Below are 23,915 nucleotides of genomic sequence, written 5' to 3'. Positions count from 1 at the left end.
GAGAGAGATGAGAAACCAAAGTGCTAAATCTAGAGCTTTGATTGGTTCCCAATTCTTGCAACAACAAAAAAAACCTATAGGAACCAAGTTGAAAATCATTTCTAAACAAAGGCCAAACAAGTAGGGGGACAATACATCTCGTTATCCAATATCCATCTACCCGCAAGAGTCACTTTACTTAGCCCTCTTTCTTTTTATATCTTCTTGACCAAGGATGACTTAATAATTGAAAGATTGAACACATGTACTCCACACTTCAAACAACATTTGATATATTATCCAACACCGAGCAAAATGGGGGAGGGCCTATTTCCTAGCTTCATGCTAATCTGCATGTTGGACCACTCTCAGCCAATCCATTCTTTATCACAAAAAGATAGGTCGGCAACGAATTTTCACGAACTCGCACACAATTATATGATATTCTCTTTAATTTAGTCACTAAATTGTCAAAAATATATATGTTAAAATTATATGTCTCGTCTGGTTCTTTATATACCAATTGATGACTCCTTACAAAGTTGACGTGAAATTTCGCTCACAACTCTAATTTGAGGCAAGATTTCTAACACTACACATGTTTCAATGTACATTAAGTCTGCTAGATTAGATTACGATAATTAAATTGGTTAAAGATGAGTTTTTACAATTAAGAGTGGATTATTATCATTGCATTCCTTTAAATGATTGAGTCGTATTAGAAACTTAATTATCAGTTGTTCGCAGATAGTGAAATGGATTGGAAGGATCGATCAATGGGATCTCACTTTCTCCAAGCAAAAAAATGGGTACATAGTTTTGTTTGAAATAAAATTGACAAGTTGGACCGCGCACAGTCAGAGTGTGTGTCAGTCAGTCAGATCAGAAATGGTGGCAAATGAGAGAGCAAAGTTAGATATACTTGGAATTGGAACAAGCTAGCAAGCACGCAGCTCTGAAGCGAGTGCCAACGTTCTATGGAATCACTGGGACCCTTGCCTTGTCAGACTGTCAGGTCCACGAAACCTGACAAATCAGTAGTTTGTCTGGTAGCGCGCGCGAGACCTGGTCAGACATTCTCACTTCCATGTTCCAATGAGCATGAGATCAAAACTTGAAAATCTTTCACTTACGTTATATTCTTTCAGCAGCACACAAAGTTCGAGAATAAAAACAAACATAAACAAAAATAAAACAAACAAAAACAAAAACACAAAGTCTTATGTTTGTGGTGGGTGGGTATGAAAGTAGAAGACCAAAAATCTGTCTCTCGTTGTCTATGATTTTGGAATGTGGAATTTTGGTTGTGTGGAATTGAGGGGTGATTTTGGCGTCTTTTGAGAGACTTGTCCTACATACCAAAAACCAATTTCACGAAATTAACGCAGCCTCATCATCATCATCATCATCATCTCCTTACAAGGACACATAAAATTATTACAAAATCATTTTCTCTCTCTCTCTCCAAACCAATCACTGCTATGTGCCATTCCAATTATTGGAATATATATATATATATATATATATATATAAATCTATAATAAAACAAAACTTAGCCATGCATGTTAAGTAAATAATTGGTTTTGTTGGAGAGTTGGATGTCACTCAACTCTCTCTCTCTCTCTCTCTCTCTCTCTCTCTCTCTCTCTCTCTCTCTCTCTCATGGTGGAATGTGGATGTATACATACATGATACATATATGTGTCTCCATTATGTCTTGGTTAGATCACCAAGAAGAAAGTGGGAAGCTGATTTATCCGTATCTTCCATGCAGCATATGTAATGGAAGCAATAGATAGAATAAATATTTTAGAACTGAAATTTATGGCGCTTTGTCCCCACAAATCAATGGATGGAGATGGAGACGCTGATTTTGCCAAAATCTATGGCTTTTTAAAGATCACTCTCCAGCTAAGTTTGGTTTATTCTTTTTTTGTCCCCCAACCATGAAATAATTATTTAGCAACTATAGGATATTAATTGAAGTAATCAATCTTAATTAGTGTATTTTACCTGACCTGGTAAATTAATTAGTGAAGTAATAATCTAGAGCAAATTATACCGAAACTACGTACCGTGTTGGTTGTTGAAATAGGATCAGCATATTCTTGAGAAAAGACTATGAAATTGATTAGAAAAGACAATTTGAAATTGTACAAATTAACAGTCTTTCTGATTTGATAAATGATCATTGACGACGACCTTGTTAGTCAGAGGGCCGACACTTGAAACGCATACAGTCATAAGCTTGCTTAGACTGGAAGCTTAATTAGTCCTTTTAGTAATATCTGTAGAACAAATGTGGACTTTAGACTTATGACAAAAAAATTTCAATATAATAACATGCTTGTGCAACCTAAATCCATAACAAAATATCAACTTTTTCTTGTATTAAATGGGGGCCGGGAATCAATTAAAGTCAAGAAAAGAAAGACTCCATTGAAGTATATATATTGACCCTTTGCCCTAAAATTATCTCAAAGACTTCACTTCAAATTTCATTTTTTAGTCGGTTACCGCTGTGCTTGTGGCCCTCCCCCTTCCCCCCTGCTTGGAACCCACGATCAAAACCCAGGATTTCTTTCCTCCCAATGTAACCCAAAAAAATTCATTTTTGAAGTACTGCATCAAAGTTACACACTTTGCCTACTGGCAAGCAACGTTGTTCAAACCGGTGAACATTCTAACATATCCTCCGCCACTCTCCGGCAAAAATGAAAGTTGATTTCAAAAGATTAAAACAAAAAGAAGCTTTTAACAATTAAAAGGTCCATCTCTAACAACATTATACCATTTCAGAGATTAGTGGAACAAATTAGATGGAATCATTGCTGCGGGCAAATATTAAATGACGGAAAGTTCAACTGAGAATATATCATAGTTAATTATATATGTAACAATTGCTACATATACAGCACAAAAAAGATCATGACGGCAGCAGCTAGCGTATATAGAAGAACATCAAATTCCATGAAAGAAAATCCATGAAGTACATGTTCGATTCGGATTTCAAAACTCCATGAACTACTCATACACTCACTACTAGTATTGCAAACATCCTATCTAGCTCATACAAGATTGCCATCCTAAAACTAAATTCCAAAAAGAAAAAGAAAAAGAAAAAAACCCTCAGCTCCCAGATGAAGCTGGAAAAACAAAAAGAAAACCTACCATTTCTAGGGTTTCCACTACTTCATCACGATTCACGACGAACAAAGCCCATCAGCCACCTCTCCCAATCTTCCTTCATCTCATTCACGGGGCAGATCTATAGCTTCATCCAATTGATCAGTATCTTTTCCAAGTTAACTTTCTATAGAGTAGAATTAATTGAAGCCACACTAGGAAATTAAAACCCGAAGCCAGCTTCACAGCTAAGTATATTAGATCTGATGAGACCAATATACCACAAAAGATCATAAGATAATAGAAATTGAATTGTTATAGGGGATTATTAATATTGTTGCTAGGTGTGGAAGTTGTAGAGCTAAACCCAGAAAGATCAGTCCATGCAGTATTACTAGTGCCGCCACCGCCGGCGCCGCTGCCATTACCCCAATACTGATCATTTCCGGAGCTCATCCCCATCAACTGCCTCGACAAATTCAACTCCTGGTTTTGACTTTGATTCTGATTTTGATGATGTTGTTGACTTTCTAACTCCATCTTGACCGCAGCCATCTGAGAGTTCATCCCCGCAACACCGTGACCAGACGGTGCTCTCGGCCGCACCTGATTGTAACCCGTCACCTCAACTCCACTGCTCTCGAACATCATCCCCGCAGCCGCTGGCGAAGGGTCCAGCCCGCCGCCAGCTGTCAAGAAGGGAAACGACGGCGTTTGCTGCTGGAAATTAAAGAGCGACCCACCGATACTCCCTAGGCCGCTCCCCATCTGATGAAAACTGTTCATGTCTCCTACTCCCCCGCCGCCGCCATAATTGTTAACGTTCATGCCATAATTTAAGGCCATGTCGGTGGCAAAAGGCGACATGAAACGCAGCGGTGGGATTTGTGGGCTCATCATAATATTATTATCTGCTGTGCTTGCGGTGTTGTTTAAGCCAATATTTGCTGGACCTGGTGAACCGGCCGAACCGGTTGGCCGGTCCGAGCTGCTGACCGGGGACTTGGAGGCGCTGCTGCTGCTTCCTTTGCTTCTTTTGTTCCTCCTGCAGCCGCCTCCCACGGGAACGTTTCTCAGCGCGCCGCCCCGTGTCCAGTACCTTCGGCAGGTCTTGCAGAAATGGCGGGGCTGGGAGAGGCTGTAGTTGTTGAAGTAGCAGAACTTGGTGTTGGTGGACTCGCACCTGGGGCATTTTAGTGCCGGTTCTGGGAGCGGGATGTTGGCCATGCGGGCTCGATCTGCCATGGAGCCTGGCCTGATCGAGCCCACACCACCTGCGCCACTGCCGCCGCCATGAGGGTTTGAAGGCGGTGGCGGAGGTGGAAGGAGGTGAGAATTGTTGTTGTTGTTGTTTATGTTGCTGGTGGTTCCTGTTAAGTGATGATGATTTGGTTGCTGCAAAATGAAAGGAGAAAAATCAGATTAAAAAGCATAAATCAAATATCTGGTATATTCAAGAAGATCATGAAAAACAAAAGTAAATAGAATATTTGGCTTTTGAAATGTTTTCACTTTCTTTTGGGGGGGAGAAATTCCTCAAGAGAACAAAATTGAAGAAGGAGCTAGAGGTTACCTGTTGCCAGTTGGATGGATCAAGATAAGCTGGAATGGAGGAAAAAACCATGGCTCTCTCTTGTGGTGGCCTTTCTTTCTATCTTTTGTAAAGGCTGATGGGTTTTTGGAGATAATAGTGGAGAATCACATCAACAACAAAGAGAGAAGCTAGAGAGAGAGAGAGAGTTGCAGAGAGAGAAAGAGAGAAAAGAGAAAGGAAGACAGAAAGAAAGAAAGGAAAACAAGGGAGAGGGGTGGGAGTGATGAGGAGCAAAAATAAAGGAGGGGCCTTTTGTGTATTTATATACTAATAATTTACTTCTTGTTGTTACTTGTTTGTAGTTGTTCCTTCTCATCTCACTAGGCTAAGACTACTCTTTTTGTTTTATTACTTTTTAGGGTTTTGAGAACTATGTTTTCTCTCTCAGTTTCTTAATCCATAAGGTTCTTTCTGATGCCCCTCTCTCTCCTCTCTCTCCTCTCACTCCTCTCTCTCCTCTCCCTCGGGAAATATTATAAGATTAGCGGTTCTCATCTTGCATGGAAAAAGTTGATGTTGTTTATGTGTATGTGCTATGTGGAGAGCAGCTTAATTATTATATTATTTATATGTTAGTTTATTTATTTATTTATTTTTTTTTAAAGGAATGTTAGTTTAATTTGGTGCAGATCCTGTACATGGGCAACTCCCAATTTTGATATTTATATGGATTAAAATAATGAAATAATGCATGTTAAATTAAGGAAAATAAATTGTTAAAGGAATTATTTTAATAAAAAAGAAAAGGTGGTTCTTGTGCTTTGGTGGGTGTGGCCTCACAGTCGAAGAAGTGTCCTCCCCAGTGAACTCCTTTACCCCGGTCCGCTCTGTTCCCTTCCCTCCCCCACTTTGCTTTATTTTTTGCATGGGAATATTATATTATTAAATCACACCATCATTCCTCACTTCTACCCACGCGCCCTTTACAGCCGTTCTCATACTTGCTTATTATTTTTTTTTGGGGAACCAGATAAAAAAGTTGAATGCAATCTCCTTGACTGCACTTTTTTGGTTTAATTTCTTGTAATTAAATATGTATCAGCAAAAACAGAATTATAGAAAACGAGATAATCAGAAAAAACAATTGTGATTTGAGCTATAAATCTAAATCATTAAACAATAAAACTGAAACAAAATTACCTTCAAGCCATTTAGAAGAATAAGGGAAAAGCCGATAACGATTTTTATACCAAGTTTCATAAACCTAGTAAAGCATCTCAACATTTGTTCAGTTCGGAGTTTCTGTTCCAGAGTTCCAATAAAAGGGTCCGGCGCCTCCAGATACAATGCTGGGGCATGGAGAAGGCGTTTGAACTGAAGAATTTTGGGATACATTTGTTCTTTCCGGCCGTTGGTGACGCCGCAATAGCTTCAGAATGTAAGTATCATCGTGCAAGAAGAAGGGCGCACTGCCAGAGAGACAAGTTAGTTAGAAAATGATACTAGTCACAACTACATCAAAGTATCAGTAGCGACACGAAGTACTGATACCTATTGAAATCGAAATGCACCATGTGCTTGTCTTCAGAAATCTCAATCTCGACGGCAGCATCACGGCTTGTCTAGAGAAGTAAAAAGATTGAAAAATAAGATTATGCACTGTCACACATATACACATATATGCAACCGCTATGTATTTATAATCTCTAATTCTTGCAGGAAACTGAACTCTTCGTATAGATGGTAGATTGATGATTCTGCCATTGAGGAACAGGCTATGCCTTTGTTTCAAGCATACTTCCCTATACATTCCACCTAAGAAAGAAGCCTAAAGATTGGGCTGAAATTAACAATCAACAGATCTCTAGCTAGCGAGTACTGCAGATAAATTTTCAACAACTTCATTTTCATGCAGGAATGAAGTTCATATCAGTGTGCACTACCTGATCAACATATCAATGATGACAAAGTACAAAGTATGCAACAGCTGATAATTAGAAGATAAATTTATGTCATGGCTTTTGGTCATTGTCTTAAGCTAAAGAGTAGAGTGAGGATAAGCGCTAAAAATCTCCAACTCGAAGAAATGCTAACTACAGGCTTCAACTGTAAGATTGTTACAATTCAAATCAGAATTTTTTCAACTGTAAACAAGTCATAGTCATGCAAACCAACAAAAGATAACAAAGTAATATACCTGGACCAGTATAAATGGCAAAGAAAATCCCCCCGGATGAGTGTTTCCACTCTTAAGCAACTCTTTATTGCAAAACATCAAATTTTGGAGATCTGCAAACTATATCATATTTTTCCAGAGAAATAACAAAGACTATTAGAACATAAGCTGGTAGAGTAATTCCATTTGATTGAGCAAACTGAAAAATGTTAAAGCCTATATTTTCTGTTCTTTATAAAATAAAAATCTGCTAACAATCACGCCAACTGTCATAGGTTATTGTGATTTAACAATTAGTGTTCCAACACAAGTCCTACTAGCAAACCATTCCTACAGGGACTGAATAAGAATAAAACCACAAGATATACTACAGGGATTTACAAAACTTATCAGACTAAAAGTATGTCAGATATCATTACTTGCTCTTCTAAGTCTTTCAAGTAAGCCGTTTTCCTTCCAATCCTATTCATCATTCTGACACACTCTGCCTGAAAGAATCAAAGACAAAATCAACATTGTCAAATTATTCAATCCCCAAATTTTATAGCATGTTTATCACACGATCAAAATAATGACATTCACTAACCTTCATTCCTTCCAAATCCATCTTTCTGTCTGGAATCCCATTCCACTTTATTTCTTTTTTAACTCTTGTGATGATATCCAATGCCTCAAGAACATTTAATGCATCATATACACGCCGTGGAATATTTTTGTCATTAAACTGAGAAGTTGATAAATCATTTTCACAACATACTTCAGTAATTTCCATAATGGCAAAACAACTGTGACAATATTGACAGTCATTAAAAGAAGCATAATGTAGATAGTTATATTTATCGGTCTGAATTGAACCTCGCTCAAAGATGTTGCTGTTTCACTGTCATTTCCAGCTAACTCTGACATTATGTAATCTGCAAGCTGAACACCATCACTATAATTACTCGCACTTAAACATTCACCGATCAAAGAAGGAAAAATATATTACAAAAATCTGAAGATTATCTGACACTGGAAATAGAAGCTATCCATTATTCGCAAAGAAAAACCATATGTAACACTATCCTAGAAAAAAATACTAAATAAAGGATCTCTTAATTAATCCTTTTCCGTAATGATTCTTCACCAAATAAACTTCATAGTTACTTTAGAAAAATATACCTCAGCATAGGTTGTTCTTCCCTTGCTCTCCAACAAGTCACAAACTGAAAAGGAAAACAAGATCTATATGTTCACTAACCCCACCTTGAGAGATGATACTAATTAACAACAGGTTTAATTTCACAAACACATGCACAAACTATATTATCATGGACTGAACAATATTTTGACTTGTGTATATCAATTACTGACCTATGGCACTGAACTGGCGCAGACCTCCACCCGTCATTCTTGAAACCCTTTTCTTCTTTGGTGCATTTCTTTTAGCAGGAACAAAAAGAACAAAAAATATATTTCAGAAGGAATACCCTTAGGTACCACTTAAAGTAGTCCTCAAACAAGTTCTTAAAATGATGCTATCGCAAACATAGTGCTTCGGTGGTTCTGGTTGAACTGATAACATATGTAGACGAAAAAGGAATAATATGATATGATGCATAAACCACTTCACTCACGTCTCAACACTGGCAGTACCAGTATCGTCATGATCGAAAGTGATAGATCTCCGTGCACTCCCAAAAGCAGCTGCATTGTTCAGTGAAGCTGAAACAGAACTTTCTGCACTAGAATGCTTCTGAAAGAATCCACCAAGTGAATCCCCCGAGTAGTTATCATCCATAATGTTCAACTGGCTACACTCTGCAAATCAAACAAAGATAATTCTAGGCGTTTACGGCGAGTAATAAAAACACACTTCTTTGCAATTTCTCCTGTATCATAAAAGGAAAGAAACTACAATTCAATTCATAAAAGAAATATAGCACCATTTAAATTCAATTATTCAAGTGATTTTAGTGTCAGGATCCAATGAAATCAGCCATCTCCACCATAACATTTTCTTAAACGAGACATTGCCAATTTTCCAAACTACTGGCTCAAGCTTTCTCAAACCGAAAGCAATTGAATCGACAAATACCACAGAATTATCAAATTGATGAGCTTCCAAACACATACAAATGACGCCACATAATTTACAAAAATTACTAGAACAATGAGAATCACTATACTGCTCATCCATCACAAAAGTAAAGAAAACAAAAATACAGTCAATCAAAGAAAATTAAAGAAAAAGAAATAGAGAGATGTAAATTTTTGCGTTAAAGAAAAATGGAGACATTCAAATGAAAGAGAAGCGCGAACCTGAAGATCTAGGTGTCTCAAAGGAGAAGCGCAAACCCTAAAAATAGGGGGATTTTTCCAGCATATTATTATAAGATTGAAAATATGTATATATATATATTTGCAGTTCCCGCTTTTCGTTAATATGAAGACGACGAAGTAGGAACAGATGAAATAAACGGCAGAGCGTGCTAAAATTAAACTGCCATCCGAATGGGCCCACCCCTGAAATTTGATTTTTGCGCCACCAGGCCCGCCGTTTTGCCCACATTGGATTGGAGTAGCCCAAACCCAAATTCATATTTTATTTGCAAGTCTTTGTACTTATAGCACCTGAGGGAAAGTCAGGGCACGAAGGTGTCGTGGTGTAGTTGGTTATCACGTCAGTCTAACACACTGAAGGTCTGCGGTTCGAGTCCGTGCGACGCCAATATTTTTTTTTATTTTCTCAAGAAGCATATAATGCACAGTTAAGTTAGAAGCATATAATGCACAGTTAACCAGTTTTAGTTTTCTTAAAGGGTTTCTCTCCCAAGTTCGTTTTATCTTCTTTTTTATTAGACTGAAAAGAACAAATTTTAATGTGGGAGGGAGGGAAAATCAAAGCATAGACAAGACTATTTACATTGCTTAGGCCGGAAATTTTCAGAATCAAGAAGTTTCACAATGAGTTTCTCTAGCATCTTTGAAACTACAGTTGGTTTTACAGCATTTGGGTTGCCACAAGCTAAACACGGATCTTTACCTAACTTCCCTAAACACCAACCACCCGGTGTAAACTGGCCTCTTGGTCTCTTCAAGAGCTCCTTATCAATTATGTCGAGAACCGGATCGTCCCTGGCAAATGAACCAGCAAAAGGAGCTCCACTTTGGACCATGTCGTTGTAATGTTCCAGCGTTAGGTTAATTGGATTTGCCTTCGGAGGGCTATCCCACCTTATGTAATGCAAGTTATGATTCACGGTCGTGTTCTGGTAGTCCTTGTGGTTGCACGCAAGGGTGTGGAAGTAGCCCTCTGGGGATGACAAGAAATTGGTGTAATACATGAGAAGAGTGCGGGGAAGATTGTCCCACCCCAAAACACAGAACTCAAGAAACGATTTGGTCAGCACCACCCACGTGGACCCTGAAAGTAGAAAGATTTATGTTTGAGATATGCAAAATAAAAATGCTTCTACAAAGCATCACCCACATATAGTAAGCAAGATAAACCATTCAACAAGTACAATAAATAATGTCCATTTGCATCATGTTAAATGGCATTTTCAGGTTCCAAATCAACGTTGCGGAACCCCATAATATATATATGAAAATTCATGGGTTCCACTCTTATGGATGTAAAAACTGTAGGCTATGATCGAAATGGCAAGATTGAAGTCTTCCACCAGACTATTGCAGCATCACACTGGTTATGAGCTTATCATTATGAAAGATTACATAATGACATTATAATTCTCTGGCTTTAAGGAACTCAGAAACCAAACTGTGCTCGAGGCAGTTGCATTGATTATTTCAAGAAACAAAATCTAAACATAGTTCTAAGAAATCCCAGCTTTTTATGCTTTTCTTCTCATGGTAAATGTGTAATGCAAATCTGAGTCAGGAGGTTGTACAGAAAGCTCAAAAATGAAGAAATACCAAATTCTTTTTGGATTTTGAAGTGATTTCTAAATTCGTTCTAATTCAACTAATATAACCTTATTAGTCTACACCTCGATTAGTAAATGCCAACATCCATTAGTATCCAACAGCACTTATCCTCAATTTCATGAATTCAACTGAAAACCACATGGAAAGACTAATATACCAGTTTCTATACCAGCTCGGCATGATAAAATAAACCCAGGACACAAAGTATACTTAAATGCAGAGAAGGAGAAGTACCCATGAATAACTTGAAGGAAGCAGGCATTGACCTTCTCTCTTTAGCCCAAAACACACCGGATTTCTTAGAGTGGTACAAGCCAGGATCAACAATAATAGGCCTTGCCCTTTGATTTCTGTAACATTCCCACAAAAACATATGCAAATTATGAATATCAAGCCCAACACTAGAAAGAAACCAGTTGTTGAATTGCGTTGAAAAATTGGGTGCTTACTCTTTCCACCCGATATTGCTAGTGTGCTCCAAGAAGTTGAGCTCCCTCGGCAAGAATGAAAAAATATGCAAAAGCTCTAACAGCAACAATTTAGAAACTTTAATTAATCTGTAATTAAAAAAATATAACTAAATTAATAAAATTAGTAAAGTTACCATCTTGGGACATAAGAGGATAATCTGAGGCGCTGAGATTAATAAACCAATCCCAATCCTTAGCCCGCTTGAGCAAAATCGCAATGGCGTGAAGCGTGGAGGCAATCATAGTGGGGCCCTTGGCGGTGACCAAATCGGCGTTTCCAATCACCATGGCATTCCGAAACTCCCGAATCAAAGCCTCCGACTTCACGAATTTCGCCAGCTCGAGCCTCTCGGCGTCCGAAGCTTCGAGATCAAGGTGCAGCAAATAGTAATTTCTCGGGTGGTAAAGCGCCTGAAGCAACCGCCGCAGCTGGGGGACATCGCCCCTGGAGCCCGATATGAAGTAAGCGAATCTCGGCAGTTTCGGAAGCCCTAACCGGTTGCTGTCGCCGTCGTTGTTTTCGGCAGTGTCTCCAAAATTTCGGTCCAGAGTGGTAAACTGGCGCTGCTCGTAGTAAAAATCGGAGGCGCCGGAGGAGTATTTACCGTGGCCGGTTAGGGTTACGGTAAGGAGAACGATGAGGAAGAGGAGGGAAGTGGCGGTTAAAATCATGAGCCATTGAGCGTGAGCTCTTTTCATTGGAGGTAAAAAAAAAAAGTTCTTTACTTTTGGGGATCAAGAGGAAATTGGAAAATGACAAAAAAGATGAGAGATTTGGTGATGTGGGTTGGGTTTGGAGGGAGTGAGAAGGTAGGAGGTGGTGTCGGCGTGAAGCTTTTTCTTCTCTTTTGTTTACAATTTACAGGTGGGAAAATGGGTTCAGTGGGAGAGGGAAAGCATACCCGTTAGTATTTAATTTGAATTGTCGGTTGTGATCTGCTACCGCTCGGCCGTTTGTGTTTGTGGTACACCTTAACTTCATTTTGTTTGCGTTGCTAGGGAATCTATCTCAACCGATTAAGAGCAGTTATTTATCTAAGATTTTTGTCACGTTTTAGATTGAGTGAAAATTCAGGTCGAACATAGGTAATTAGATTCTGTAACGTATATTGTAGGAATGCCTCTTGTCCAAAATTTATCAATTGAGGTGATCCAAATATGCAAAATAGCAAAATTTCCATTTTTAACTTGAACAGCAAGAGCACATAGAACTCTAGACTGAGGACCAGAGCTCCATTCTCTTTATCATTTTCTCCATTGAATCTAAGAAGAAGAAAACGTGATTGAGCAGGAGCATTGAATTCTAAACATTGCCAACATTTCAATTTGAAAAGGGTTACGAGTCGATGGAAAAAAAGGAAAAAAGATATAAGAGGTGGCCTTATGAGCCATCCAGAGCCAAGTTTCCTTTTTGCTTGAGGACACAAATAAGACAATGGAAAAGGGAAATAAAACAAAAAAACTTTTGGTACCAAATGGGCCAGAACTAATGACTCATGATTGTTGACGAAGGAAATTTCCTCCCAAATTGCATATGAACTCTTTTCTTTTTATGTAATAATTTTCAAGTAGTGCGGTGCATCCGAGCTAGAATCCTCCTATGGAATTTAATATTGTATGTATAAAAACAAAACAAAAAAATTTAAGTAGCTTAATTAGGCATGGAGGGGTCCAAATAAGCCCTTAATCATACAAGTTGGTGCTCTGCCCATTTTAATCATATTATTAGTTGGACTGATGGATCAAGTGTTAATTATATAACCCATTGAAGGGACGTGTCATCTTATAAATGATCAAACACCAAATGGGGTTGTTGACAAGCAAATGTTTAGGTACTTCTTATTTGTTTCCTTTTTAATTTAATCTGCAAACAACAAACATCATTACAATTTACGTGTCGTATGAACTCAGACTGTTTGTAAAGAAACTTTCATGACTCACCCACTCCACTTCTGTAGTCTTTTATCAGAAACTCACTAAGCAAAAATAAAAAAAGAACCTTAAAAAACCCAATGAAGAAGCAAAAACCCTATTTAATTTTTTTTTCTTTTCCATTTTATCATGCCGGTTCTCACATGGCTGACACAATATATGTTGACTACAGTTGAGAAATGATTAGGCATGCCATATGGTAAAGGTGATTAAAACAAACAATCATCTGGTTTGAAATTCAGCTCAAAGTTTCAACTTTCAACCTTCAAATTATAGAAGAAGCCCTGATTAAATCAACTACTTTCTAGCATTTCTCTCTCTCTCTCTCTCTCTCTCTCTCTCTCTCTCTCTCTCTCCAGTAAAAGCTAAAGAAATTGAACTACAGCTACAAGTTTACAACTTTGTCGGTGAGTTTCCGAAAACTTCAAAAGAAAGCAAAAGAATTAACCCAATATCCCAGCTGCCACATGTTGTCATCATCATCTTCCACCAAAACCCCATCACCACAAAACCCTCCAAGAACAAAAGGAAAAAAAACAAAAAATTAATTTAGTGTGTCAAACCATAGACGAAGCATCAGGCAAACCTTGTTGCTGATCATCTCTATCTCTAGCTGCACCAGACGCCGTTCGATTGTTACCACTACTACGATCGACGGCAATATAAGCTCGACAAATGGGGCAATTGGAGTGGTCTTTAAGCCACATGTTTATACAGAGAGCGTGGAAAGAGTGCTTGCAGACGCTCAGCTGCCTGACCTCTTCACCATCAGCAAACACAGACAAGCAAACAGGGCACTCTGTTCCAATTTCCTTCACATGGGTCTGTTTCTGGTACTTGACGTCAGAAATGACGTCGTTCCGGTTGAGGGTGTTGGGTTCGGGTCGGATGGGTCCCGATGCGGTGGTGGAGCTCCGGTGATGCCGGCGGCGGAAAGGGTTGGGAGGGCACTTGATGGAGAAGAAGAAAGCGTAGACGAGAGCAGGGATGGTGATGACGGCGACGAGGCCGAGGATGAATCCGAGGGCAGAGAAGTCTACGCTTCTGGGCGGTGCTGGGAAAGGTGGGGGTGGCTTGTTTAGGACGGTGGGTGCGCTCTCCATGATAAGAGAGAGAGAGAGAGAGAGAGAGAGAGAGTGGGTGAGGTTTTGGAGTTTTTCTTTTGAGTTTGGTGAAGTTGGAAAAAAAACAATGTGTTTTTGTGTTTGTGTGTGATGTGGGGGAGTTTTCTTTGGGTTTGTGAGGAGCAATTATTGATGGGAATATGTGGGGTTTTCAGGGAAAGTCTCAAGTAATATCATGATAGCTACATATTTTACTGCAGTTAGTATCAAGTACATCATTTGTATTCTAGTATAGAATCACCAAGTACAATTCGTTTCCTTTTTATAACATTGATGGACGATATAATTCATTTTTCAACTTTAGTATATATCAATAAATACAGCTCCGATCCTTTGGATCATAGGAGTTCAAGAGATTGTGATCACTCACCGTTGGATATTAATCTAATAGTTCAAAAAAAAATTTTAAAATGAGTGCAAGAGTGAGTGAATCGTTGACTTTACATTCAACAGTAAGTGACCACAAATCTCTTGGACCCCTTTAGTCCAAGAGATCAGGACTGTCAATAAATATTTACTTATATTATAACGAGGAAACAACTTGTGCTAATGTAAGTCGAATGTTTACAATTTTTTACTCTTATTTTTGAATATAAATGACAGTCTAAATTACAATGAGAGAGATTTTTCATATATATTGCCACAAGGTTATAAAAGTTTGAACCTAAGACTACTAATGTGCAAATTAATACTCTTTTTATTGGGGTACAATTTTGAACAACTAAACATGTGGTGCTCATGACACGAATAGATTCTGGCACTTGAGAGACTGACTATGTGTATAGGATTATGCATATATTTTACAGGTGGTTTGTTTAGGTCCTACCCATGAGGGATGTTGTCTGTGGTTTTGGGTCCTCAGTGATGGGTATAGGCCAGACTGGACTAAACCAGCCCAGGCTCAAGCATGCCCAAGTTGTAGTCCAGATTTTGTACAGGCCCTAGAACATGATTTTCCGTCTGGACCCTCACCGACCCATCTTGTGTGCAATATAAATGAACAAGGAACAAAACATTATGTGCAATTGGACGACTGGCAATTAGTTCTATGTAAAATATAATCAAAGGGAGTAATATAATTTTTTTTACTGCACATATCATCCTCTTCTTAGAATTTGGAATATTATGAAATTTTTATTGAGTTTATTTGGGTTCGATTGAAATAAAAATATGAAAAATTGTAACAAGGAAAAATGCAACCCAAATCATTCATTAGCAAGTTTAGCTATAAGATCAAGTGCTCCCAAGGCCTCCCTCACTGAAACTTGGCATCGACAGAACGACATGTTGAGGAGGAGGCTCAATATCTGTGCGACAAAGTGGGCAATTAGAGTGAGAGCTCAACCACATGTCGATGCACTCGGCATGAAACAAGTGCATGCATTCGGGCAGCACACGAATTGCCTCACCATCTTTGAACTCGCACAAGCACACAGCACAAATCCCATCTTTGATTTCTTCGACAGTTGGGATCAACTGATGATGTGCAGATGAAGAACTATTGCTTATTGTAGTTGTGGTTGCTCTAGTTTCTGTTGTTGTTCTTGTTCTCCGGGGCCTGTTGCGATATCGATTGATATGAATCTCGTCGTCATCATCGGCAAGGCATGCATGTGTTACAATAACGATGATTGCAACTGCAAGGGCCAAAATGCCTATGAGAACTATCATCTTAACGTCAAGCGGTCCTCCTAATCCGTCCATGGTGGAGAAAGAGAGAGATGATCAGGGGGTTTTAGATGAAGGAGGAGGCGTCTTGGTGCACAAGTTAAAATGGCGTTGATTGCTAGGTGGCTTGGAAGTTGGAGGTTTCAGATGCTGTGCCTCGAGCATTTGTGACAAAACAAAGACTTTCACTATGCTGTTTTACACGTAGGGGGTTACGGCGAAAAATAAAATCACCTTGTTATAAGTATACCAAAAAACTAGAACTTTGATACAGCTAGAGCCTAGAGCTCAGCTTGCCTATGACAGCAACTGTTATTTATCATGTTAATAATAGTATTATTTCATCCAAGTAGCAGTCAACGTGATCAGAGGTATAAAAAAAAATTGAGCTGATCCTTAAACAAGCCTAATTCAGTTCTACAAAATTGAGCTGATGCCAACAGCAATAATGACCTAGATGTATAAAAAAATAAAAATAAAAATTGCCAGCCAATAATCCATAAGCAAGAGTAATTACATTTTTTTCACTCACCAAATAAAACTCGTTTCTTTTTATAAAAACTGGAAAGGCTTACAAAGAACTTCCGATGCGTGTGTAATTGCTCTTAATCTATTACAACAAAACCCACTAGCTATAAGTCTAAATGGACACCCATCCATCCATACATGTGTTGCAAGCTCAAATGCTACGGTTTCCCCCACTGAATTGTGGCATCAATAAAACGACATGTCGCGGCTCAATATCAGTACGACAAAGTGGGCAATTAGAGTGAGAGCTCAACCACATGTCAACGCAGCCGGCATGAAACAAGTGCATGCATTCAGGCAACACACGAATGGCCTCACCAACTTTGAACTCACACAAGCACACAGCACAAATCCCATCTTTGCTTTCTTTGCTGTATTCGACAACTGGGATCAACTGTCGGTTGATTTGAAGCCCCCGAGGTTGCTGTTCATTTTGTTGTTGCTGTGTGTTGTTGTTGTTTCGCATGCGCCTTTGGTCGGCAACGGCAAGGCACTGATATGTTACAGCGACGATGGTTCCTATTGCAAGGCACAACAAGAAGCCTATGAGCTTAAGTGTCTCGAACTCAAATCCCAAATCGTCTCCGGCGTGGCTCTCCTCCGTCCATGAATCCATGTTGGAGAGAGAGATGAGGTGGGGTTAGAGATAATGTAGCAGATGACGGAGGAGGGTGTCTTGGGCACAGGTTAAATTGGCGTTGGTTGCTAGGTGAGATGGAGAATTGAGATGCTGTCTTGAGCATTTCTGACAAAACTAGGACTTCACTATGCTGTTTTAGACTTTGGGGTACGGAGAAAAAGATAAAGAAAATTTACTTAATTTACATATAACTATAAATTTTGTACAGCTAGAGGTCAGCTTGCCTATGACAACAAATGTTATTTATTTTGTTCAAATACGATGTTAGAATAATATTATATATTCATAAAAGCACCAGTCAACGGCGTGGAAAAGTCAACGTTGGCAATTGGATAAAATGGGCCCGACCCTCAGGAAGCCCAATTCAAAAAAATTTCTAAATTGAGCTCACATCAGGCTGCTCAACCTAACATGATAATGACCCCAAAAAAATCCCAACCGGATTTGGTGCAAGCAACGGCCTCAACCCAAAAAGCTAATTGATGAGGATAATAAACCGCTCCTTTACATCAAAGTTCAAATTCTTCCTTTTGTACACATTGCTTATGTAAATTTTTAGAAAGTAAATAATTCATAAGATAGTTACAATTTTTTTTTTTTTTAACTCACCAAACAAAACCCACTAACTTGAGTAATGGGCACAGCAAAAGATGATTAATTAACTCAAAAGTGTATCAAGTGCTCCTCCTAAATGTTTCCCCCACTAAAATGCGACATCGACAAAACGACATGTTAAGGGGGCGGCATCGACAAAACGACATGTCGTGGAGGCACAATATCCGTACGACAAAGTGGGCAATTAGAGTGGGAGTTCAACCACATGTCAATGCAACCCGCATGAAACAAGTGCATGCATTCAGGCAGCACACGAATTGTCTCACCATCTCTGAACTCACACAAGCACACAGCACAAATTCCCTCCTTGCATTCTTTGGTGTATTTGAAAATTGGGATCAAATGGGCAGGTGGAGGATTATTGCTTGTAGGAGGCCTATGAATATTTGGGTTGATTTGAATCCCCTGCCTTTGTTGTTCATTTTGTTGTAGTTGTTGTTGTTGTGTGTTTGCATTTTGTATGCGCCTTTGACTGCAACAACAGTTGTTGACAAGGCATTGGTATGTGGCAACAACTATGACTCCAGCGAAAACACCCAGTAGACCGATGATTTCTGGCCCGAGCTCGAATCTCCGGTGTGGTGGTCCTCCGCCGTCCATAATGGGGGGAGGTGATGGTGGGAGATGAAGTAGAGGTATTTTGGGCATGCTAAATTGGGGTTCATTGCTAGGAGACTTATGAGGTTGAGGTATGCTGTCTTGTGCAATGGTGACAAAACAAAGGCTTCTTGATGACTAGGATTTTTAGGCTTAGCTGCACGGAGCAAATGAAAATGACTTTGTTAGAGGTCAGCTTGCCTATCCACATGAACTGGTGTTTATGCTCAAATTTGATTTGATCAATGAATATCACCAAGGTAGTAGTCAACAGAGAGGATATTAAAGTCAACGTTGGTCAATATGAGCACATGGGTATTCTAGTGAAGAAGCCCAAACACATTAACTTTGTCCAATTCAAACCAAACAAGTTAGTTGATCCAGCCCAAAAATTTTATCAGCGTAATATTTGAAGTTATAAATAGGATTGCAAGTGCAACATGGAAAGGATAACACACACTTCGACATAGAAATTATGCATGTATCGCAGGGGCCGCATTTGGCATGAGTAAAGTGAGCGACCGTGTAGGGTCCCAATTTGAACGAGACCTCACATTAAATATTAATTTACATTAATATGTTGTTGTAGTTTAGTAATTATATTAATTTAATGTGAACTTGCACTGTCGCCGCCGTCCCCTCTCGGAGGGTGGGTGGCTTCCCCATTTTCTATTTTTCTCTCTTCATCTCCCTTTTTCCTTTTCTAATTTTCTTCCCTTCTCCTATTTTCTCCCCAGATTTGTTTGGATTTTGGGTGTTTTTGCCCAAATCTATTTGGATCTTGTCTTTTGTTTGTTAGTTTATTTATTTGTGTGTTTTTTGTTGTAAGTCCTTGATAACTTTTGTTGTTCCTGGATGTGTCTTGCTGTCACTAGAATGATTGCGGTGTGGTGTTGTCGACCCAGCTTTTCTCTTTGGTTTTCATTGTGTTTTTTAAGCAAGTATTGCAATCCACCGTAAACACCTTGATTTTGCTGCAGCTTTTGGTCCACGCATATGTAATTTGCTCCAATTCAGTGTTTGGAGTTGGAAAAGTGATTGTTGCTGGCTTGTGTGGGATCGGGTTTTGCCTGTACAAAATAAGAGGTTTAACCATGTTGGTGCTACGAGTCTCTTTGGTTTACTGGAGAGGAAGTGGTGCGGTGTCCTTGTTTCTCTGTTTATTTTAGTATAATAATTCTCAGAAACTCAATAGGAGTTTGCTTATGTATGTATTTAGTGTTCGACTTTTCGATGCAGATTTGCCGTTACTGTCGTTGTGCTGTGGATCTGTATTGTAGGTTTGAGTATAGATGCTTCTTCTCTGCCGAATTGGAGTTTTTAGGTTTTTCTGGCATGCGTCATTCTCTTCAGATCAAACCAATTTATTTTTGTATTTGGTCACTGGAGATGTTGTACTCATATTTGGCATTGCGACTACTCTGTACTTTTACTTTTTTGTGTGTTATCAATAAAATTACTATCGCTTTTAATCCAAATTTTATATATAAAAAAATGGGCCTCATAATAAATATCATTTTATTGATGTGAGTTTATTATATTGGTATCGGTTGCTTTGGCTTCTCCTATAATATTAATTGTTTGTGCAAATAATCTCGCGGGAGAATATTCACTTCTTGATCCTTCAACCTTCGATCTTCCTTCTCTCTCTTTCTCGATTCCTGTAAAAAAGACTGGAGTAAATAGACCACACCCGGGGGGTGTTGGCCAAAGGCCCTCCGATGGATACGGAGTTGTATGTATGGCGTGAACTGGGTGGCCGGAGCCGTGTGTGGTGGCCGAAGCCGTGTTGAGAAAATATGGAGAGTGGAGAGGGAGAGAGAGCTTCGGGTATTAGGAGTAGGTTTTTTAAAGTACCTTGAATGATGAATGAGGTCGTCTATTTATAGGAGCCTCGGGGCTAGGGTTTCGTAGGGATCGAGTCGGACTTGATAATATCCAAATTAATGATATTATCTCTTAAGAAGATAATATCTGAATTAAATGATATTATCTTCTCTTTATTATGATAATATCTGAATTAATGATATTATCTCTTTAAATAAAGATAATATCATATTAATTAAGATATTTATCCCAATTAATTAATTAGTCAGATAAACTAGTTTAATTAATTAATTTAAGAGATAATCTTCTTTTAATTGGAGACGAAAATATATGCTCCCACATTAATGTTGATTTTCCTATTCCTATTTAATATTGATTTTCATGTTGCCCAATATAAGAGGCCTCCAATGTGAGATCCCACATCGACCAAACGGAGAAGGGGTTATGTGCTATATATGGCACACCTCGCATCCATCTAACAGGAGGCCTTCTGGGAGCTCACTGGCTTCGGGTTCTTAGGAACTCCGAAGTTAAGCGAGTTGGAGGCTGGAGCAATCCCAGGATGGGTGACCACCCTGGGAAGTTGCTTCGTGAGTCCCAGCGTGCGGGCTGGTGAATGTGGAGACGAAAATATCAGAGCCACTCTGCCGTGTGGTGCTGCCGACGAGGACGTCATCCCTTAAGGGGGGTGGATTGTGAGATCCCACATCGACCAACGGAGAGGGGGTGATGTGCTATATATGGCACACCTCGCATCCATCTAACACGAGGCCTTTTGGGAGCTCATTTAACTCCGAATTGAGGCTGGAGCAATCCCAGGATGGGTGACCACCCTGGGAATGTGAGCTCCCAAGAACAAAACCGTGCGGGCTGGTGAGAATGTAGCCAGGCCCAAAGCGGACAATATCGTGTTACGGCGGAGCCGGTCCGGGGTGTGACATCCAACATACAACTTTGTATGTTTTTTTTTAATTTCCAGCCGCATGTATCTTAATTTTTTTTAAGTTTCAGCCTTCAGCCTTCAGCCTTCAACCACTCAACTCTCTCTCTCTCTCTCTCTCTCTCTCTCTCTCTCTCTCTCTCTCTCTCTCAAATTCTCAGATTTTGTTTTTCATATATTATTACTCAGATTTTGTTTTTCATATATTGTGTATAATATTATTTTTTTTCTTGGTTATTGATAATTAGTAATTTGATGATCACAAAATTTTGATTATATAGTTTGATTCTTTTTTATAATTTTTCGTTGAAGACTTTATTTTAGGAGGCCCTCTCGTTGTTTTGGCAGAGAAGCCCTAAAATCTCAAAGCCGCTGCTGATGAATGAATAGGTTAGAAAGGAGAAAACTTTCTTATTATCAGTTGTATACATCGTGTTTCCATCTCTTTTATCACATTGTGAGAGAGAGAGAGAGAGAGAGATAAGTATATGATTGTATATAACTAGTTACACTTAAGAATCTCTCTTTAAAATGAGCATGAGTTGAATATGTTGGTTTTGCAAGGCATTGCAAACATGTTTGAGTTGAAATTAGTCCCAAGTTGGAAAACTAGAGTTCCTTGGAGATCTTTATAAGACTTACTCTTGGAAATAGAATACTTTGGATTGGGTTATGCAAGTGGCCCAATTGAATGGCTTGTGAGTTTGACCTTTGGGTCAATGGTAAATTAATATATATCTAATTAATCAAAAATATATATATATATATATATATAAAGCAAAAAGCATAGAATGGTGAAACATTCAAAATACTAGAAAATGCCCTTGGTTAATTCAAACATTAAGAATTGAAATTATTGATTAAATGAGGGTAATATGGTAAAATTCACTTTTTCATATTAAAAAATTAAAAATCAAATCAAATAATAGGTCATACTTTTATGGAACATAACTACCCATGTTATCTTTTCTTCATTCTAAAAATAAATAAAAATTAAAAAAGAAAACCAATTGGCACATGCGTGAAGGGGCTAGTATTAGATAATGTTTATAGTTTTACACCTCACTCGATATGTCAAATTAAAATATTATTTTATCACATTAGTGTTGATTTATTTATTACTTTCTTAAATGAATGTATTTTTATATTTTACGATTAAGAGTAATTCATTAATTAAGTTAAAATACTTATAAATTAATTATAAAATATAACATAAATGTAATTAAACAAAAAAATCATCCATCTCCCCGTTGGTTGATGAAAAGAGCAGAAAAAAATCAACATAAATTTTCAATGGTAAAAAATTCAATAATATTGTAATGTCAAATGACAATAAAAAAGAAAAATAATAATGAAAGCATATAATGACAGTAGATACATGAAATAATAACAAGAAGAAAAAAAATATAGACTATAGCTGGAGTAAATTTCAGCCGTTATTTTTATCTGTTAAAAGTGCCACATAAAATTTGACATCTCCTTTGGAGATGTTCTTATCAACCATTTTAACCGACAATTTTTTATTGTTGTTTTACAAACAGAACCTAGATTGACAAATTACACTAATCCCCAAATTCATTCAGTAACCTAGGGTTGTAATAAGGGTCGTTCCGTGGATGAACTTTATTTACAAAAAAATTTTGTGTAGCAAATATAAGAAATTGCAAGGCTTGCAAAAATTGATATTTTTTATATATTATTTATGTGGACCCTTGGAGATTCCTTTTGATTTTGGGCCAGTCTCTAGTTCTCTTACATATTCCCTCGGGTCCACACTAGATGCATCTTCATGAGTTGCTACTATATGCTACTTATGTTGGAGAGTGGAATATGTGATGAGTAAAACTTGTGGTGCAAAATGGAATCAATTCTAGACATACTCAAGGAACTGCTAATGTTGCTCTTTAACAATCTCACCATGTGCTAATATACCTTTCTAGCTTTCTAAGGATGAAAGCTGATTGGATCCAAATCGAGTATTCAGGTATTCTTAGTTTGACTTAAATATATCGAATTCGAGCTGTATCGAATCAGTTAACAATGTTATGAACATAATTACAAACTTCTATTGCTTATGCATTGTTAGCTAAGCAAGCACCTACTGTTCCCTCACATGTAAATCTTTTGGAAGCACATTGAAAAAGAGAAATAAAAAAAATAGTGTTTGTCACTCAAAGCATCAAAATTAAGTGACAACATGGCAAATTATTGTTAGTCCAACTTATCTCTTTTTGTAACCTCCCAATTAACTTTCTAATCAAATGCATCGTGCATGATGCTGATGATACCACAAAGATCTGATTCCAACCAACTCAATAACTTTGATGGTTCAACCTATTTATCAAGAAGATGTTGCTTTTCCATGTATAAATAAATAAAACAAAAATAATAAAAATAAAGTTTGCACTTTTGTATCTGTGAGTCGACTAGGATCCCAAATTCCACCAATCCCCTCTCCCAATATCTCAACCATCTCGTTTTCAAGATCTCCATGGTCTCTCCGAGTCGCCTCAATTATTGAGATATTTTAATCATTACACTATTTTTTTTATTTTCTGTTTTTTTTTAAATTTACTTTTCAAAGATGCCACTAGATATCAAATATTGATTTTCTTCTTCATTTGTTTTTTTAAAAATTATTTAAAATTATCTCATTTGGATCTTGCAACACGTGTCCAATTGCCATGTCAATGGCCTTGATCTGGATGTGCTTCTTTCAGTTTTGCCACTTCACATGTTCACCATTGTGAATTTGTGATAGCCACCAATTACCAAATAATACAATAGGCTGCCGACATTGCTGATGTTGCAACTTAAATGCTCCATGAA

General features: G+C 38.1%; 6 protein-coding genes and 1 non-coding gene across 7 annotated transcripts; 1 reads left to right on the top strand and 6 right to left on the bottom strand.

Annotated features, from left to right (window-relative positions):
* Positions 1-2,908: 2,908 nt before the first annotated feature.
* LOC117631345 (dof zinc finger protein DOF2.4-like) lies at positions 2,909-4,924 on the bottom strand. The gene is made up of 2 exons (XM_034364445.1): positions 4,679-4,924; positions 2,909-4,500 (listed from the first exon to the last, which is right to left on the bottom strand). Exons 1-2 carry the CDS (start codon positions 4,727-4,729, stop codon positions 3,421-3,423), a joined length of 1,131 nt encoding a protein of 376 aa, XP_034220336.1. The 5' UTR covers positions 4,730-4,924; the 3' UTR covers positions 2,909-3,420.
* Positions 4,925-5,861: 937 nt separating this feature from the next.
* Positions 5,862-9,222, bottom strand: LOC117632262 (transcription factor-like protein DPA). The gene is made up of 10 exons (XM_034365699.1): positions 9,117-9,222; positions 8,432-8,615; positions 8,169-8,236; positions 7,977-8,020; positions 7,671-7,736; positions 7,402-7,539; positions 7,235-7,303; positions 6,837-6,935; positions 6,191-6,261; positions 5,862-6,108 (listed from the first exon to the last, which is right to left on the bottom strand). The coding sequence occupies exons 2-10, from the start codon at positions 8,593-8,595 to the stop codon at positions 5,928-5,930; spliced, it is 900 nt and encodes a 299-aa protein (XP_034221590.1). The 5' UTR covers positions 8,596-8,615; positions 9,117-9,222; the 3' UTR covers positions 5,862-5,927.
* Positions 9,223-9,451: 229 nt separating this feature from the next.
* Positions 9,452-9,525, top strand: TRNAV-AAC. Its single transcript has one exon. It is a non-coding gene; the product is annotated as a tRNA-Val (tRNA).
* A 168-nt stretch (positions 9,526-9,693) lies between these two features.
* LOC117631858 (beta-glucuronosyltransferase GlcAT14C) lies at positions 9,694-12,224 on the bottom strand. Its single transcript, XM_034365183.1, has 4 exons — positions 11,350-12,224; positions 11,195-11,270; positions 10,980-11,095; positions 9,694-10,221 (listed from the first exon to the last, which is right to left on the bottom strand). Exons 1-4 carry the CDS (start codon positions 11,912-11,914, stop codon positions 9,713-9,715), a joined length of 1,266 nt encoding a protein of 421 aa, XP_034221074.1. The 5' UTR covers positions 11,915-12,224; the 3' UTR covers positions 9,694-9,712.
* Positions 12,225-13,356: 1,132 nt separating this feature from the next.
* LOC117631859 (RING-H2 finger protein ATL33) lies at positions 13,357-14,320 on the bottom strand. Its single transcript, XM_034365184.1, has one exon. The coding sequence runs from the start codon at positions 14,248-14,250 to the stop codon at positions 13,705-13,707; it is 546 nt and encodes a 181-aa protein (XP_034221075.1). The 5' UTR covers positions 14,251-14,320; the 3' UTR covers positions 13,357-13,704.
* Positions 14,321-15,504: 1,184 nt separating this feature from the next.
* Positions 15,505-15,975, bottom strand: LOC117630499 (RING-H2 finger protein ATL39-like). Its single transcript, XM_034363207.1, has one exon. It carries the CDS (start codon positions 15,973-15,975, stop codon positions 15,505-15,507), a length of 471 nt encoding a protein of 156 aa, XP_034219098.1.
* A 643-nt stretch (positions 15,976-16,618) lies between these two features.
* On the bottom strand, positions 16,619-17,083 carry LOC117630498 (RING-H2 finger protein ATL80-like). Its single transcript, XM_034363206.1, has one exon. The coding sequence runs from the start codon at positions 17,081-17,083 to the stop codon at positions 16,619-16,621; it is 465 nt and encodes a 154-aa protein (XP_034219097.1).
* Between the last annotated feature and the right edge of the window lie 6,832 nt (positions 17,084-23,915).

The sequence above is a fragment of the Prunus dulcis genome, chromosome 6, assembly GCF_902201215.1.
Source record: "Prunus dulcis chromosome 6, ALMONDv2, whole genome shotgun sequence".
In the NCBI taxonomy this organism is placed as follows: Eukaryota; Viridiplantae; Streptophyta; class Magnoliopsida; order Rosales; family Rosaceae; genus Prunus; species Prunus dulcis.
This window is presented reverse-complemented; position numbering and strand designations above follow the sequence as displayed.